Source organism: Notamacropus eugenii, chromosome 5, assembly GCF_028372415.1.
Source record: "Notamacropus eugenii isolate mMacEug1 chromosome 5, mMacEug1.pri_v2, whole genome shotgun sequence".
Taxonomy (NCBI): Eukaryota; Metazoa; Chordata; class Mammalia; order Diprotodontia; family Macropodidae; genus Notamacropus; species Notamacropus eugenii.
This window is the reverse complement of record NC_092876.1, coordinates 378,637,495-378,657,063: the sequence shown is the minus strand read 5'-3', so window position 1 is coordinate 378,657,063 and position 19,569 is coordinate 378,637,495. Positions and strand designations below refer to the sequence as shown.

At 37.5% G+C, this 19,569-nt stretch overlaps 1 protein-coding gene across 1 annotated transcript in view; it reads left to right on the top strand.

Annotated features, from left to right (window-relative positions):
• FRMPD4 (FERM and PDZ domain containing 4) overlaps positions 1–19,569 on the top strand; it is a 752,204-nt gene that overhangs the window by 712,737 nt on the left and 19,898 nt on the right. Inside the window, exons 8-10 of the mRNA XM_072614370.1 lie at positions 1,441–1,572; positions 5,034–5,153; positions 10,174–10,310. Coding sequence (XP_072470471.1) covers positions 1,441–1,572; positions 5,034–5,153; positions 10,174–10,310 — 389 coding nt within the window. The remainder of the gene's footprint in view (positions 1–1,440; positions 1,573–5,033; positions 5,154–10,173; positions 10,311–19,569) is intronic.

The window sequence follows — 19,569 nt, the reverse complement described above, 5'->3', positions numbered from 1 at the left end:
ACACTCTTTCCATTAGATTCAGTTTAAGCAAAAGGCATTATTGAGAGTAATTTGGGGCTCCACATTTTAAAGGGGTATGAAGAAATTGGAGGGGGCCAAAGGGAGAGCAACCAAAAAAAGTCAAAGGATTGGACAATCTGAGAAAATGTTAAATACCTAAGAAGGATTTATCTTGGAGAAGAGAAGATTAAGGGGCAATACAATAGTTTTCAAGTGCATAAAAAAGTAAAGAAAGGAAGCCTGTCATAAACTGTTGTAACAAAAGAATATAAAAAGAAACATTCCTTGACAGGAAGTATTGTTAAACCCTGGAATCAATGTGTATTTATTGAATCCCCTTCATGGGAGATTTTTAAGAATAGCAAAGCCTGTTTCAAGACTGGTTTAAGTGTATTCCTCCTAGGGCTAGACTAGAAAATCTGTTATAATCCTTTCTAATAATGTGATTCACATCAGTAATCCACAATCCCACATCTATAGAGATTTGTCTGGTAACCTCTCTAGTCCTCAGTAATGTAAAAGGCCTTGTGAGGTGTGGAGGACAAGGAGAGAGGGGACACATTTCTTCTTCCCATAACTCCATCTTTTAAGGCTCAAAAGTATTTACTAGATCTATATCCAAAGAGATTGTAAAAAAGGGAAAAGGGTTTATGTGTACAAAAATATTTATAGAAGCTCTTTTTGTAGTAGCAACGAATTGGACATTGAGGATATGTCCAACAATTGGGAAATGGATGAACAAGCAGTGGTTGATGAATGGAATACAGTACTATTGTTCTATAGGAAATTATGAGCAAGCAGATTTCAAGAAAACCTGGAAAGACTTCCAAGAACTGATGCTGAGTGAAGTGAGCAGAACCAGGAAAATGTTGTTCACAGTAACAGCCACACTGTGAGATAATCGACTATGACTGACTTAGCTCTTCTCAGCAATACAATGATCCAAGACAATTCCAAAAGACTCATGATGGAAAATGCTATCCATATCCAGAGAAAAGACTGATGGAATCTAAATACAAATTGAAGCGTACTATTTTCACTTTATTTTTTTCATGGTTTTTTTTCTTTTTGTTCTGTTTCTCCTTTCACAACATGACTAATGTGGAAATGTTTTACATTATTGCCTATATCAATATATACCCTATTATCACATCTGTTATTGCTTGGAGAGGAGGGAGAAGAAGGAAGGAGAGAGGATCTCAAAATCTCATAAAGAACTGAATGTTAACAACTGTCTTTACATGTAATTGAAAAAATAAAAATACCATTTTAAAAAAATTTTTTAAAGACTCAGAAGTATCACCAGAATCAAATTTCAGATTGATTTAAATAGAATTTAAAAATCAATAGCCTAAATTAGGAAAGCTTTTAGGTCACACTAGACTCATTGAGGATCTTGCCACCATTTTGATAACATCTTATAACTGTTTCTTTAATAAGGATGTCATCTTAACTCTTCAAGAAAAGCTTTCTATCAAGTGTATTGAACACTTTTCCCTAATGCTGGAACAGAGGACAGAAGGAGCTGTAACCAGACTTCTCTTGCTACACGAACAGGAGACTCTTACTCAGGTTTGTGAAATAATACACTGAAGTAGTCACTAGTCATTAGTGATATATATAGGGATTGGCCGGTTTCTGTATTATCCATCTCTTGGATGACTTAAATTAATTAGCTGTTCTACACACTGAAAGAAACACCAATTATTGGTCTCTGTAAGTGATTATCCACTTCAGGATATTTCCTTTTTAGTCAATTTTTCATAAGCTGTCCATTTTTCTAATAAACAATTGTTTTTGAAGGCTTCTATGGCTATTCATTAGTGATATGTCTTTGAAAAAGTTATATTTATACTGCTGTGTTTACCTTGCTTGGAAAATTGTTCTTTTGGGGTCTTTAAAAAAAGAAGAAAAAGAGGTTTCTGATATTATTTAAATGAAGCTGTCAAATGGTGTTCCATTCTGTGTAGCAACCTAAGAATATTTTTAAAAACTTGAAATTCCTGCCTCAATTCTGCCCACTCTGCATATGTGAGGCTGCCATGAGCCCTGGCTTGCTTATTGCCAACATGTCATCACCATCTGTTTGCTGATAAGACAAATAGTCCTGTTACCTGCTCCATTCGACCATAAACTCTGTATCCACTATTTTAGTGAGGACAACTGAGATGACTCAAGGTGGAAGATTGAGGAAGACACTTTCCAGTGGCCACTCTTGGACATAAGGTCAAGTTGGATGACTCAGAGTTAGGAGAAAAAAGGGATAAAAATGGCAAAAAGGAGGCCTTTATACATACTACATAGGTGTTTTATATATCAAATAACTAAAAACTGACATTCATCTAACTGCCATGTATCAGTCCCCCTATAGATCTCTGCTTTGTTGGAATAAGCCAAGCGTACTGTGACAGACGTATTATGTGCTGCCATTTAGATTGATCTGTATGGTCATAGGCTTTCCACATTTATACGCTATTCTTGATGCCTGCATATAGATATAGATGTACCCCCAAATACCTTCAAGCCCCCTCACAGTTCTCTTACCCTTAGAAACAAAAGCACCTGTTCATGCTTTAGCAGTAGTGAATAACCAAAGATTTAGTAAATCCGCACGTGAAATGTCAGCTGCTACAATGTGACGCTAATAAAACCAGCCCTGTGTTAATATAAAACTATCTCTCAACCACTTGATATCTCTAGTTGATAACCTTCAGAACAGGCTAGCCCATAACCTGTAAAGGAAATCTTCATGGTAACTTGGATAAGCAAAGGAGTTTGTAAAAATCATTTCTAAAGCTAGATGGTGCAATTTTTTTTATTGCACTAGTTTGTGTTCAATGTTTATATCTTTTTGCATCTGAAATGATATAATAGAAAGAGAAAGTCATTAATCTTTTCCTGCCTGAGAAAGGCCTTTGGACCACAGCCATGATAGAATTCCTATTTCAAGGCATATTTCCTCTGACAGTATTTTTATAAATAAAACACTTTGTAATGAACGCTTTGTAATGAATACACCTGAAAAAAATGCATTCAAAATAGTTTGCAGCATGCCAATACAGTGAGAATATCTATAAGAAATTATAAAAACTTAGAGATACTTTAGCTTGACTCCCTCATTCTGGAGATAAAAAAAAAATGACTTGTCTAGATAACAAGGAAGACAGCCACAAATTGAACTTAGGTCTTGTGATTTAAAGTCCAGACCCCTTTCAACTGAGCCATATGTAGCTACAAGTAACAAAGTCTTTTCCAAACATTTGAGTTTGATGAAAATGCTCAAGGGATTCTTAAGCAAGTGTGTTTAATTAAATAATAATACACACCTAATTTAATATCAATCTGACATTTAGACAATTCAAACAGTTTAATATTCATTTGTGTCTTATGAAGTGTGTTGTGTGTTAAACAGAGTATTTACTGAGATTTTCAGTGGGAAAGTGCTTTCAATCTGACTAGTTTTCTTGCTGTTACCTTCTTCTGATGAATTCAACACAATGGCCCAACTATGTTAATTAATTTCTAAAATCTAATCCCTATCACTTCTGCAAAGTGAAAGGGGAGAGGGGCAGGTAGAGAAGAAAACCTTTGTTATTCCCATTTCTCTTTCCAACAGTTCATTTTGTGATAATGACTTGAAAGGTGCCTTAAGGAGATTTTCAGTGGTCAGTTCTTTTGTATCTGCCACTCCTAGAAAAAGGAAACAAGGAGAATGGTCCTTATGAGACTGGCAGCAATTCAAAGATGAAAAATCTTAGTTGCAGAAATGATTGGCCATGGGGCAGACAAGCCAGTGACAGAACTTGCTTATTCTTGGTGAGAAAAAAGCACATGATTTATGGTTTTACCATCATGAAAAGTTCAGAAGTGAATATGGGCTTTATTAGCTCAAGAGGTGGTAGAAGATGAAAAGCAAAAAGGGGCAAGGTTTCAGATCAATTCATGGATAATAATTATAACTAGTAATAAGGGGAAGCTAGGGATGCTATGGATGTATCCCTGACCTTTTCTGGTCAGTGTTACAAAGGGCAAATAGCACTTCTGAAAAAAATATCATTTAATACCATGGTCAGAGATGGAATAAGGGATGGATGGGTCATTGTTCTGCCCCAGCACTGAATTCCTTATTATCTCTTATGATCCCCAGTGTACTGTTCCACTCATTAGATAACTGCTTCCCAATACAATCTATAACATGGCCTTGAAAAACATATAAATATTTTGCTGTGGACTACTTAGACCTTCTACCTTCTCAGTTAAGTGGATGTCAGTGTATCAAGTAGGAGACAGGAATTGGGGGGGTAAATGAATCTGAAGGCAAAAAAAAGCAAGATTAAGGGGAAAATTATGAGTTTTTAAAGTTCCTAAATTTTAGGAAATAAAAATAATAAGTTATAAACATTTTGCAGATTGAGAAATATTTACCAATAGCTAATAGTTGGAAAAAATTGAACTAGACCATTCTGTAATTTGTTTTTAATTTAAATTTCGTTTTGTCTTGTTTCATTAGACTCTTCAGTCTGTTGTTTTCACTAAGAATGAATTGATTAGGAAAATGCTGAGTCTTTTAGTTGATTTTCAAGCTCTTTTAAACGATTTTGTTATTCAGATGGTCTCAAATCACCGAACTTGAAACTAAATGAAAAGAACTTGAAACTAAATGAAAAGTATGAACTTTAAATGTTGGAGTACATATCAAATCCTCCAGCAAGTTTAGCTTCCTCTAAAGTGTCTTTCCATGCCCTTAGATAGGACTCCAATAGATAGTGGTTGTGGAGGAATACACTCGATTCCCTTCCCAACTACAGAATACATACCTGAAAAAGAATATTCAGTTGGAATGTGCATACTTAAAGAAAAACAAAAGAATGGATTTCAAAGTCTGAGTAACTAGAATAATGCTATTCTCCAATAAACTTCAAATATTGACTGCTTTATTCTGGAAAGAAAAAGCTTTGTTTTAGCATCATTTGACGATGACCTTTCTGTTTCTAACATTGAAAGATTTTTGTGTTATCGATTCAATGTCTCAGGTGACACAGAGACCCAGCTCCCATAAGATGAGATGTCTTTTCCGAATTAGCTTTGTCCCAAAGGATCCCATTGACCTTTTGAGAAGAGATCCAGTAGCTTTTGAGTATCTATATGTGCAGGTATGTGGAAAAACATGACCAGTTTGTTATTCTAATGCTATGCATGTGTCTCTTTTATGTTCTTACACTGAAGTTCTTTCCTTTCTTCCTACCATATGCAACCTCAAATGTGTTATTTGATAACTTCAGTAAGCATTTATTAAGTACCTAATATATGTCAGGCACCCTGCTAAGTGCTAGGGATACAAGTAAGAAAAATGCCCTGTCCTCCAGGTTGCAATCTAATGGAGGAGACATATCAGTGAGCATAGAGGGGGAGATGCCACACCAGAGAGTTCAAACCAAGTAGAGCTGGAGACGAAAAGTGAAATAAATTGTTCTGTAAAGTTTGGATTCAGTCAAAGGGTCACCCTTGAGGACCTAGAGAACCACATGGAGCCTCACGACCACAGGTTCCCCACCCCTAACATAGCAAAATATTATTCTCTGCAGAGAATATTGTTTTATTAGAATTTACTCATACTAAAGCATAGACCAGAATCCTAGACTGTCATGACTCCACCTCCATAGTAATAATATTCTAGCTTAAGTGACCAGTCATTGCTTCAAGAACAGAGAAGTCAAGTGTAAAAGCAAGAAATAAAGGCCAATATGACAGTTGTATGCCTGCCAGGCCTGGAGCCAAGAAGACTCGTCTTTATGAGTTTGAATCTAGCCTCACACACTTACTAGCTATATGACCCTGGGCAAGTCATTTAACCCTGCTACCCTCAGTTTTCTCATCTGTAAAATGAACTTAGAAGGAAAAGACAAGCTTCCAAATGGGATCACAAAGAGTCAGACATGACTGAATAAACTGTACGTGTGTGTGTGTGTGTATGTGTGTGACAAGACCATCAGCAGCCAATGAATGACTTTATAGTTTCCATAGTCCTCAGCCTTCAGGTTTTCTCTGTTATTTCCAACATCAGTTCTTATTCATAGGCTTTTCTGATAATTTTCAGGTTGAAAATAAGTTGTTATTGGTGTGCATTAGATAGATGCTGGACTTCTGTCATTATATATTCATGCCTACGTCTAATCTTATGAGCAGGAATAGATAATCTTTGGATATGAAAAGCTAGATGCAAAGGAATCCTACAACTTCATTTCTCAAAAGTGATCTAGTGGTATCCACATATACACATCTATTTATATATTTATATTTCTTATATAATATTTAATTCATATCTATTTATAAGATAAAATATATTTATTTACATATTTATAATTATTATATGCTATAATATATCTATTTTTATATAGTATGATTTGTATTTCTTCTTATACATAATATTTATTATATTTATTATGTGATATATAAGGTATATATCATCCATATACCACTATCAAAAAATGAAGAAGTAGGATTCCTTTGCCTACAATTCCTCACATCCAAAACCTTCCCCTGCTTATTTGTGATTAGACATAGATATGCATATATAATGACAGAAGTCCATCATCTATCTAATGCACACCAATAAGCAGCTTATTCTCAATCCAGTGACTTATTTATTTGACTGATGGTTGGGGTTCTTATCAGAGGCTCCAAATGCAACTGAAATTCATCCAGGGAATAGGGGAGTAAATACAAGCATAATGCACTTTTGCCAGGAAAAGAAAGAAAACAATTTAAAGTACTAGAAAGTCCTTAATGAGGACACTAATCATTAGTTAAATAAACAAACTGTTAGTTTAAAAAATAGAAGTGTCAGCATAAATGTTATCAACTAATCACTAGTTCACAGAATTTAACATAAATTTACAGTAAAAGCTAATTAATTCTGACAACTCATTCATAGACATAATAATATGGACGCAGGCTGGACTGAAATTGACCTTCGTGCTCTCTATGAAGAAAGGGATTGATCGCTAAGCAAATTAACAAGAATATATAACCTACTCAAGAGAACAAAATGTTTTCAAGCACTTTGATAATACTCATTTGCATATTAACAATTAAAATACAGTTATAAATTACACTTATCCCTCCATCACAGCAGGCCCTGGAGAGGATGTCTATTTGACAAATGTTTTGTTAGCCATTAGGTTTTTTTTTCCTTTTAAATAAATAATGTTTGATTCCCCTCCCTCCTCTTTCATCTTTCTTATCACAATAGTCTCTGGAAAATGCCCACTCTCCTTCCCCAATAATCTCTAGATTGAACCATTTCCTATAGCAAAGGGAAAAGCCTAAAAAAAAAGAGGAAGAGAAAAAAACCTGACATTATCCAAAATGCAGATCAAATTCTTCCACTGTCCTAACCAGTTTTTATTTTTGGATGTATCTAAAATTAATAAAAACTCTTTACAAATATTCTATAATATTGACATTTTACTAATTCAGACAATCTCCCCAATGAATTAGGTATATGATGTATGTGACTCATTGATAAATAATGTATGTGACGGACAGCTCCTACAAAAAAAGATGGGCCTTAAGGGGTAGTGGAAAGGGACATAAATAACCTCAGTTCCAACTCTGAAAGACTCCTGGGTGTCATAGAAACAGCCCTGGGGGGAGGGGGAGCAAGACATGAGGTATGTCCTCCACTGTTCCTGCAGTTTGAAGTGACTCTACCTGAAACCCAAGCAATAGTGATCCCCAACTCTGAGATCTTAAAAAAACAACAAATTTTACAGTCATATCACTACTAAGTCTGTAACCCAAAGTCGTCAAAGAAAGAGGACACATAACTACTTTTTCTTAGTGACAAAGAATTGGAAACTGGTAGGGTGCCTATCAATTGGCAAATGGATAAACAAGTTACAATCTGTGAATAGGATGAAATATTATTGTGCTGTAAAAAATGATCATTTCAGAGAAATCTGGGAAGACTTGTATGAACTGATGTAGTAAACTGAGTAGAACTAGAATAATTTATATGACAACAGCACTATGGTAAAGACAAACATTTTTGAAAGACTTACGAGTTCTGTTTAGTACAATGACCAGCCATAATTCCAAAAGTGTTCATGATGAAGCATGTTATCCACCTCCTGATAGGAAGACAATAGACCCAGGGTATAGACTCAGGCATTTTTTTATTGGATGCAGAGAATGCAGGAATTTGTTTTGTTTGACTATGTTTATAACAGGAGTTTTGTTTTTCTTGCTTTCTCAATGAAGAAAAGGGAAAGAAAGGGTGAGACGGCAGATTGATCTTCATGAAAATAACAAAAAAATTTTTAAACCTGCTGGCTATTCCAGAGGCCAGAAGAAGGGCAATCACAGAATTCAAGAAGTTGAAGAAATGCCCCTTCCTCTTTTTCCATGTCTCATCTATGACCCAGAGAATTTTGTAAGACTGATCTACTCATTCAAATAGCCCAGGTCCAGGTCTTCTTACTCTCACATCTGGTGATAATTTCAGCCTTCAGATAAGGGATCAGTGGGCAAACCAAGTATAGACAGAAACAATATAAGTGAAAGGATGTGGTGTTTATATCAATAAGCAAGTATTTATTAAGCTCCTACTATGGGTCAGGCACTAGGGATACAAAATCAAAGGATGAAACAATTGCTTCTCAACAATGAGCTTGTGTTTTAATGCAGGAGATAAGTACATGCAAAAAAATGTATATGACATAAATAAATGCATAGATGAGAAAGACCAGAAACTTCATGCAACAAATTTCATACCTGCTATTCTGTTGCTATTGGTTTGTCCTGCATCTCCCAGTTTGACCAAGGATACTTCTTGCATTGATCCTGGAAATCCCACAGGCTGCAATTCCTTCTGCTCTCTGCTGCACCTGTCCTCCTCTCTTGTACACAAGCATCCACTACTGCTCATTGCTTCATCTTCTTCAGAGATGTGTTTTAAATCTTATAATGAGATAGTCAGGATTAATGTGTCGCTGGACTTGATTACACATTTTCGTCTATTTTTAAGATGTACCCGTAGGCATGGTCCTAGTAGGGAGCCATGAAGACCTTCTGAAGACCTCATAAACCCATACATGGACCTAATTCCAACTCCAAAGATGACTTGGTACATGGAGACCAGTGTAGCAAAATTGAAAGAGAATTGGATTTGGGGTCAAAGAACCTGAGTTTTAAACCCAGCCCTGTCACTGACTACCTGTGTGACCTTAGTCAAGTCACAACTTTTCTGGACCTCAGCTTCCTCATCTGCAAAATGAGGAGAGTTAGGCTAGATTACCTCTAAGGTTCCTTCTCGTTCTCAATCTATGGTCTTATGACTTCTTCCCTACCTTAGGACTCAGGTATTCCTGGTAGATGCCACATTGTGAGGAAATATGCCCATCACGATGACTAGTTCGCACTGAGTTTTTCTGTAGGATAGAGAAAAATATCCCTTTTCTATTTGTCTTTCCAAATACCTTCATCTCCTCCTTGACCTCACCAGCTCTGCCAATATCGTCTAACTTATGTCAAGTTAGCCATAGTCCCCAGAGCCTCAGAGAAGGCTTAAAATAGTTTTTAAGAAAACTGGAAGAGGAATGTCGTTTCTCTTGAATAAATGAAATACATGAAATGTTCAAACAGTACTTTATAAAGAGAGTGGAAGTCTGAACAAATCCTACTGAGTTCTCACTTTGATCTTCACATCTCTAGGTGACATCTCTGGCTATGGAAGCTGAGCACCATAGATGCATAGACTGTGCCTTAGAGGCCTCTTCCTGATAGACAGCTTTGCATCTCTCAACAGCATATCTTAAAAGTGTAGGCCCCTATTTGTGCCCGTATGTGGTTTGTACCGTCATTCAAGGCACCTATGTCTTAAAATTTTGCATCCAAATTCCTAATTCTTTGAAGGGAAAACAAGTCAGCAAACAGTATGTCTTGGATCAGTCTTGTGTTTCATGTAGTCCCTGTGCTTGTGAATGCAATTCAATTAAATCAACAAGTGGCACTTGCCAATAAGGAAGACAGAACCTCTTTTGGGGGGTAAGGGGGGAAGGGGGAGGTAGTTGAACTCTTTGAACAAATGCATCCCCTGTTCCTAAGGTTACAAGAGAAAGTCATGAATCTAGATTGCTTAACATGATGCTCCCTCTTCTGGTTTGTTTGCAGAGCTGTAATGATGTGGTACAGGAGAGATTTGGGCCAGAGCTGAAATACGACATTGCCCTGCGTCTGGCAGCTTTACAAATGTACATTGCCACTGTCACCACCAAGCAAACGCAAAAGATTTCCCTCAAATATATTGAGTAAGTATGCTCCAGCACGGGGGAGGAGGCCAAAGTTATATGGGCATGGATTGGCGTTTATAATGTCTGAGACCATTTTAGATGAGTTTCTGGATTTCCATTGAGATTTTATGGCTGGAACATAGACAAGAGAATAGGAGGATATATATTTAGTAGCTTATCTTCCACAGCCTACTTATTTTACCTTTAAAATGACTTTTGATGCCATAGTATAGGGTACAGATAACCCCAGGTTCTCAAAAACTTTGATAGCAGACTACAATTTCTAGCAGGTCCTATAAAGCTGGAAAGACAGGATATATAATCCAGTGACTGTCTGTCTTTCATCACTACATAGCCTAACTCTGTGAGAAAGGCACATCACATATACACAGAAAACAAACAAACAGACAGAAACCCCGACTATCAAGGGAAAAAATATTTTGCACACTGGATTTGAAGCCAAAAGACAGGTTCAAATGCTCACTTCCTCACTCTACCTCCTATTTCCTACTATGTGACCTTGGACAAGTCATTTAGTTTCTCTTTGGCCTCAGTTTTTCCTTCAGTAAAATGAGAGGGTTGGAACTAGATTAGCTTCTATGGTCTCTTACAGCTCTAAATCTGTAACCCTATAATTCCATTAGATAAATTGTTTAACTTGTCTTCATTTTCTCCTGTGCAAAACGAGAGGTAGTGCCAGATAATCTCTAAGACCCTAATTTGAGACCCTAAGGCATAGAAGAGTCACAAACTACAATGATGGAGTGAATACTGACACCAAGGAAATCAATGCTCTTTGGGTATCGCAGTGCCAACTTGAAACTAGAGTACCCTGTTCAAGTGACTTAATGTTTTTAAAGCTAAAAAGAGTTATCTGCTTTCAAGACTGGATATGTTCAAGTATGGTCAGAAAGAAAGTTGTGTTTACCACTAACTTCCAAAGCAGCTGAAGGGTAATTCTGTGGACCAGCTCCCAGTTTAGGTATATCAGTATCTCTTGTTCCCCCTCCTAATACATCATCTTTAAGGACCATCTTTTGATAGAAGGACCATGTCTTCAATGTCATCTGCTTCCAACTGGCAATGAAATATCCAGTAGACTAATCTTCACTTAATCCTGACAGAGTGTAATACACATGGCAAAGAAAGGGGGACTGTTTAAAGCATAGGCCAAGGCTGGATCAAAGTCTCTGTGCATTAGAGAAAGAGCAGAATTATCACATAGCCCTAGCCTCTACAGCTCCCAAAAGCCATTAGTAAATTAAAAGAAGTCTGATTGCCTCAAATGCCATGCTTTCCCATGTCCTTCTAATTACTAACAGTAGTAGTTTTCCATTTATTGATTGAACAGCTTATTTGGGGTCTCAAACACTACATGGGCCACAGGAGGCAGAATGATCTTTTGCGGATGGAACACACACAGAGGAGATGAAGGCAGAGAGACAGAGCTGTGCAAATAGGACGAGAGCAAATGCACTTGAGAATTTATCTAATGCTATCTGGATCTACAAATGACAGGTCCAGTTTAGGAGTGTTCTCAGAATTCTAGGGCCAACTGCCAAGATCCTTTTGGTAGGTTCACAGAACTCCTATACATTACCAATAACCATAGGCCAAAGGCCAGACAATGGTCCTCAGGCAATGGAAATTACCATTGTATAGTGGACGGAATGTTGGATTTAAAGCCAGAATCTGGATTCAAATCTCACCTTGGAAAGCTATTAGCTGTGTTACCATGGTCAAATCACTTAATTGCTCTGAATTTCAGTTTCCTCATCGCAAAATGGATATACAGTCCTGGAAGACCCATTTTACAGGGTCTGTGGAGAAGCTCAGATGGAATAATGTATATAAAGTGCTTTGGAGGCTTTAAAGTACTGTATAAGTATCGGTTATTATTACCTGTTTACTTGAATATCTGAACCCAGCACTGACTATAGTTTCAAAAACTCCAATTCTCTCTGGCCTAGGAACATTTGCAATGGCCTCACCCTCATTTACTAGTGTTCCACCCACATTCTGTTCATTTGACTTCACTTAATAAGTCAGGGAAGTATTTAATTCATTTTACAAAGTAAATATTAATAGTCCCCACTATTGGTTTCCAAATGACTTCAATTTGGGGAGGTAAGGTTAGGTATTTCAGGTTGGGGGAAAGGTCTGCATTATATTAGAAAACAGCGATGGTAGAGATACGAGTTCTGAGGGCCCATCAATTTCCTTGCTCTCTTTGCCTTCTCTTATTATTGCTCACATTTCTAAGCTAAGAATCATAGGCTTTAGAGCTAGAAGGGACACTATGAAATCATGCAATCCAGCATGGGATCCTACACTCTCCACCCTCACATTTCATGTAGATAAAAATAGACCATTCCTATTTATATAGTGCTTCAAGGTTTAGTGAGCACCCTCCTCACAACAGCCCAGTGAGGATCAATGTCAATGTCCTCCCTTAACAGATGATAAACTGAGACCCAGGGAATTTAAGTAACTTGACCATGGTCACACTGCTCAGTGGGGAAGGAGAAGCCTGAAGCGCTCCTCCCCCAACACACTACATTCTGTTTGAAGAACACAGTTGGCTGTTGCTCAAGACTCTCCAAGATCTCACCCATAGATTCCCATGGCAACTGAATGAAAAAAGAAAGAAGAAGAAAGAAGGAGAGCACAGTTAAAATTTCCTTTCAGTCCAAGGTATGCCTTTGTTGATGCCACCTGCCAGGTTTCATTTCTGCTTGACCTGGTTGGGATTACTCCTAAAGGACTTAGTGACTTGAGAGGCAATGGAAAGAGGGCAAGATTTAGAAGCCAGCAAGGGAGCTTCATTTTCTGACTCTGCTGCCTACTAGCTGTTAGACTCCAGGCAAGTCCCTCCACCTCTTTGTCTGTCTGTCTGTCTCGGTCTCAGTCTGTCCCTCTGTCTTTGTCTCTTTGGGTCTCTCTCTTACTGTCTCTCTCTTGTTGTCTGTCTCTCTCTCTCTGTATCTTTCTCTAATTCTATCTCTCTCTGTTTCTCTGTCTCTCTGTGTATCCTTCTCTTTCTCTCTGTATGTCTGTCTCTGTCTCCCTCTCTCTCTCTGTATCTTTCTCTTTCTGTCTTTCTTTCTCTCTCTGATTCTATCTCTCTTTGTGTTTCTTTCTGTCTCTCTGTCTCTGTGTCTCTCTGCCTGTGTTTCTTTTTCTGTCTGTCTCAATCTCTGTCTCTCTTCCTCTCTCACTATCTAGAAAATGAGGACATTGTATTCATAGACTTCGAAGGTCACTTCCAGCTCTAAATCTATGGTTTTGTCGTTCATTCGTTTCAATCATGCCTGACTCTTCGTGATCCCATTTGGGGTGTTTCTGGCAAAGATACTGGAGTGGTTTGCCATCTCCTTCTCCAGCTCATTTTACAGATGAGGAAACTGAGGCAAACAGGGTTAAGTGACTTGTCCAGGATCGCACAGCTAGTAAGTGTCTGAGGTCAGATTTGAACTCAGGAAAATGAGTCTTCCTGACTCCGGGCCAGGCACTCTGTGCACTGTGCTCCCTAACTGCCCCAAATCTACTATCCTGTTATTCTATTTTCATGTCCAGACTAAGCAAATGTTAACCAGCAGGGCTTTATAACCAAGGTGACCTCTCCAGCAACTGATCTTGCCTCCGTCCCTGGCACCTCCCTGTGGTTCCTTCTCTCAATTGGAACTAGTGATCATGTGGACAAAGAGGAGAGGACAGGAATAGAATAAGGAATAAGAGGGGAATAGTGGATAGAGGAATGCAAGAGTTTTTCTGGGAGAAATTCTTTGGGTACAGTAGTAATTTATTCTAGTCTGGCCCAAGAGACATACAATGGAAGACAGAAGGAAGGAAATAAGCATTTATTAATCATTTACTGTGTGTCAGGCTCTGCACTAATCACTTTACAATTATTATCTCATTGGATCCTCACACTCACCCTGTTGAGGGTTGATGTAGATGGCATTATCATCCCCATTTTACAGGAGAAGAAATAGAGACCGACGAGGTTAAGTGACTTGCTCAGGGTCACACAGCTAGCGTCTGAGGCTGGATCTGACCTTCACTCCTCCCAGCACTCTGTTCACTGCCTATATAAGATTGTATGGATTATTAAGACAGAATGGGATAGTGAATTGAGGGCTGGCCTCAGAGCCAGAAAGACCTGTTTTCAGGACCCAAATTTGATATATTCTGACTGTGTGCCTGTGGCCAATCCATTTTTCTCCTTGGAGCTGTAGTCAATTCTCTCATACTATGGGTTGCAGAGAAGGTACCAACCTGCTTTGGTAGTTTGATGATGTCCATACATCAAACAATATGAGTTATAGCCATAGCACTTGATGGTGTGTGCCTATAAGTTCTTGAACCAGGGCTGTTTTATAATATAAGAAGATTCTTTACTTCCATCTGAGGCTGTTGTAATAACAACCTCTGTCTCTCTCTATCTCTTTCTCTCTCTCTTTCCATTCATTCATCTATCCATCCATCACAAGGCCTATGTTGTTGTTCAGTCATTTCTAATCATGTCCAACTCTTTTTTCTTGTTAAAGATAATGGAGTAGTTTGCCATTTCCTTGTCCAGCTCATTTTACAGATGAGGAGACTGAGGCAAACAGAGTGAAATGACTTACCCAGGGTCACACAACTAGGAAGTGTCTAAGGCTGGGAGTCTTCCTGACTCCATACCTAGCACTCGATCTACTGGGCCACCTAGTAGTCCTCACAGGGCCTGTACTTACATTCATATAACAATTTATTTTTAAAAGACATTTTTACTTCTGTTATCTTATGTGATACTCAAAAGAAACCTGTAAAATTTGGTACAAGTATCATGATCCTCATTTTATCCATATGAAATGATTGACCAATAGAAATGTGTTTCATCCAGCCACATATGGATAAAGAAACTGATGTCAAGTGATTTGACCAAAGTCAGGAGGTGTGTTAGTGGCTCACCTTGATCTAGGATGCAGACAGTTCTCTGGACTTACAGCCCAGTCATCTTCTGCTCTCAATTAAATAGCTGCTGACATCTCAGAACAAATCTTTGCTCCCATTTTTAAAGCCAACAACCCTAAGGTTATACTCCCCTTCCCACAGTCTTACAAATGAACATACCTATTTCAATGTAGACTAAAGGTCAGTCAGAAACCACTAGCTGAATAGATATCAAACAGTTCCATAGTAATTACGCCTAACATGATAGAGAACTAAAGGACCTATTTCCTTCTGAGAAATAGTAGTTATCACAACACTAGAATGGTCATTATTGTTAAACCAAAATATGGTTGTGAAATGTTAGATGCTTTCTTGTCTATCCCATTTAGTCTCCATTTTCCCCAGCCAGTACATATTTCTCTGAATCCTCTAGCTACCACTCATTAAGATGCATTATGGGAAGAAATGGTGTGACTATAGAGGAAAGGGGACACTGTCTAGATTGAAGGGCTGTAGATTTAAAGGGATCTCTGAGACCATCTAATTCAATCTCATTTTACAAATGAGGAAACTGAGACCCAGAGAAGTTAAGGGACTTGACCAAGGTCACATAGGTAGATATTCAAATGACAGAGGCAAATCCAACTCTGTTTACACCACCACAAACATGTTTGGTACAGAGAGATGGATACAAAGACCTCTAATCAGCATGTCCATACATCAAACAAAAAAAAAAATTAAGGTACTGTGCCAAAGGACCACAAATGGACTTATTACTCATTTAGTCAGGCAGACAGGAAGTTTTACTGAAAATTTCTACCAGGAAAGGTGCTATGTCTAGATACAAACAAGGGATTCCCAGGCCTTGCTCTCAAGGACCTTACACTCTAGTTGGGGAGACAAGACATGCCTCAAAATGAGATTTAGAAGTGAAATAATAATAATATTTGAATAGAAAATCAATAAGCATCAGAAGATTGCATGTGCTATGTGATAATAAGTACCATAAGTTCAGAGAGAGAAGACAGTTGGGCAACTGAGAAAGCGCTTGATTGGTGAAACAAGTATAGCAGTTTATTATAATAAACTGTGAATCATAATATACGGGTTCAGGGTCTGGTCTGTTACAAGATATGTCAACTTGGACAAATCAATGTAATCAACATTTATTTGGCAGCTATTATGTGCAAGGCAGAGAAGCATAATGAGGCTTTAGAAGAGAAAAGAATTTAAGCAACCATCTAATCTAACACTCTTTTCCCAGATAAGAAAACCAAGGCCCAGATCAGGGTCAGTGTCTTGCCCCAGGTCACACATATAGCAGATTCCTAGAATCTCATTTGGAAGGGTTCTCAGAGATCCTCTGTTTCATCCAATCTATATCCAGAATCCAAGAATTATCCAAACAATCATTCAGGTTCTGCCTAAGACTTCCAGTGATGAGGAATGCAGCACTTTCCAAAGCAGCCCATTCTCACTTCTAGATAGCTCTAGTGACATGAATTATAGAAATATGCATTATTTTTGTTCTCAAATATTTATTAAGCATTACTACATGCCAGGCTCTGTGCTGAGATCTGAGGATACAAAAAAAAAGTTAAACTCAGTCCCTGCTCCCAAGGACCTCACACTTTAATGGGAGAGACAACATGCCAACAGGTATATACAAACAAGACATATATATATATATATATATATATATATATATATATATATATATATATATATATATATATATATATATATATATATATAATGTACAGGATTCTGTTTATTTTGGCTAGATAAATCCAGAACTAAATTGCTCTATCTCTCTTGCCTTGAATGAAATATTATAGCACCTTAAGAAATGAAGACTATAAGGACTCCAGAGAAATACAGAAAGATTTGTATGAACAACAGTACACACATCGACAACGGTCATGTTAAGGATACTAACAATAAAAAGCCATCAGGATATATACAGGATAAATTAGACATAGTCAACAAAGTAAAGGTATTAGCATTAAAGGGAATTGAATGGAACCAGAATTTATTAGGGAGCTATGATGTGTGCCAAACACCTATTAATGTATGCCAGGCACTGTGCTAAGCACCTTACAAATGTTATCTCATTTGATCTTCACAACCCTGGAAGGTAGTCACTATAATTATCTTCATTTTACAATTGAGTAAACTGAGGCAGTCAAAGATTAAATGCTTTGTTCAACATCACAAAACTAGGAAGTGTGTCAGGATGAATTTGAACTCAAGTCATCCTGAGTACAGGACCATTGCTCTGTGCACCATCTAGAGGCCTCTGTTATGATAACTAACATCTATAGTGTGCTTTAAGTTTTGCCAGACTCTTCACAAATAATGCTGTTCAGTTGCACCTAACTCTTCATGACCTATGGACCATAACACACCAATACTGTCCATGGAGTTTTCTTAACAAAGATACTGGAGTGGTTTACCATTTCCTTCTCTGGTGTTTTAAGGCAAAGAGAGATTAAGTGACTTGCCCAGACTCACACAGTCAATAAGTGTCTGAGGTTGGATTTGAACTCAGGTCTTCCTGACTCAGATTTAGAGCTCTTGCCTACTGAGCCATCTAGGGGCCTCGGTTATAAATACTAGCTCACTTTATCCTCACAGAAACTCTGAGAGGTATTATTACTGATGTCACCATTTTACAGATGAGGAAAGTGAAACAGAAGTTAAATAATTTGTCTAGCAAGCATCACACAAGTAGTAAGTATCTAAGGTCAGTTTTGAACTCAGGCAATCCTTAGTATAAGATTTATATTCTATCTACTATACCATGTAGCTACCTAGGGATTGGGAAAGACTTGAAAAAGGTAGGTAGGACTTTAGCTGACAGAAAGCCAGGGAAGGCAGATGACAGAAGGAGATGAAGAGGGAATCCCAGGCACTGGAGGAAAACAAGTGTATTTATTTTGTTTAGTTTTACTATTGCCTTTTGATTTTTGTCCCATGGTTATTTCCCTTTAATTCCCCTACTTATTAACTTTTTCTTGCAACAAAGAAAAATATTTGAGCAAAATGCAAACCACTCAGCTGCATCTGACATTGAGTACCACATTCCACATCCATAATCCCCACCTCTCTACTGGAGGAAAAAGGTTTGTTTCCTTATCATTTTTCTAGGACTGAAATTATTCATTTAGGTTCATCAAAGTTTGATTGATTTTTATTGTTAATATCCCTAACATGACCATAGTCAATGTCTATACTGTTCTCTTTACTCAGCATCACTTCCTACAAATCTTTCCATGGTTCTCTGGATTACTCATAGTCTTCATTTCTTATGGCACTATAATATTTCATTCAAAGCAAAAGAAATTGGGCAATTTAGCTCTGGATTTATCTAGCCAAAAGAAAAAGAAAAACACAGACATGATATTAATGAATGCCTATAATAGAAACAGTCACAGTCTCTGTTTGCCTTAATTCACTGGAGAAGAAAATGACAAAACATTCCAGTATTCTTTCAAGAAAACCCCTTGGCTAGTATGGTCCATGGGGTTATGAAGACTTGGACATTACTGAAAGATTGAACAATAAGAACATAGTAATAGAAATTTTAATATTAATTAATGATATGTTTTACAGTTATATAGTGCTCTAAAAAGCTTTCTGTACAGCATCTCTAGGAGATATCATTCTCCTAATTTTACAGATGAGGAAACAACGGCCCAAAGAGGTTAAATAACTTGCCCAATACTACTGAGTGTTGAGGTATTTAAGTAAATAAAGCCTAGAGTCAGGAAGACCTAAGTTCAAATCTGATCTCAGACACTAAATGTGTGATCCTGGGCAAGTCATTTAACTGTTTGCCTCAGTATCCTTATCTGTAAAATGAGCTGGAGAAGGAATGGCAAACTGCTTCAATATCTTTGCCAAGAAAACCCCAAACAGGGTCACAAAAAGTCTGACACAACTGAGCAAAAAAAACTAAGTGTTAAAGCTAGGATTAGAACCCAGATCTTCTGGCTCCTTCTGGTCTAACACTTTTTCCTCTATCCTTCACTGCCTTTGAAAAACAAAGATGCTGTCATGGCAAAAAACAAATGAAAACAACAGGAAGAGAGAGACAGAATGATAGAAACAGGAGACAGAAAAACAAACTCATTAAGAGAGATAGAAACACCATAAAGTGATAGAAATGTATTTCCTCAAGTGTAATTGGTCCCAACCTCTGGGTTGACCTTAAATCTCAGAGAAAGAAAGAATACACTTATTTTTAAAATTAAAGCCTTTTATATTAATGAAGACTTGATAAACTGAGGCAAAGTGAAGAAAGCATGATCAGAGAAACAAGGTCCACAGCAACACA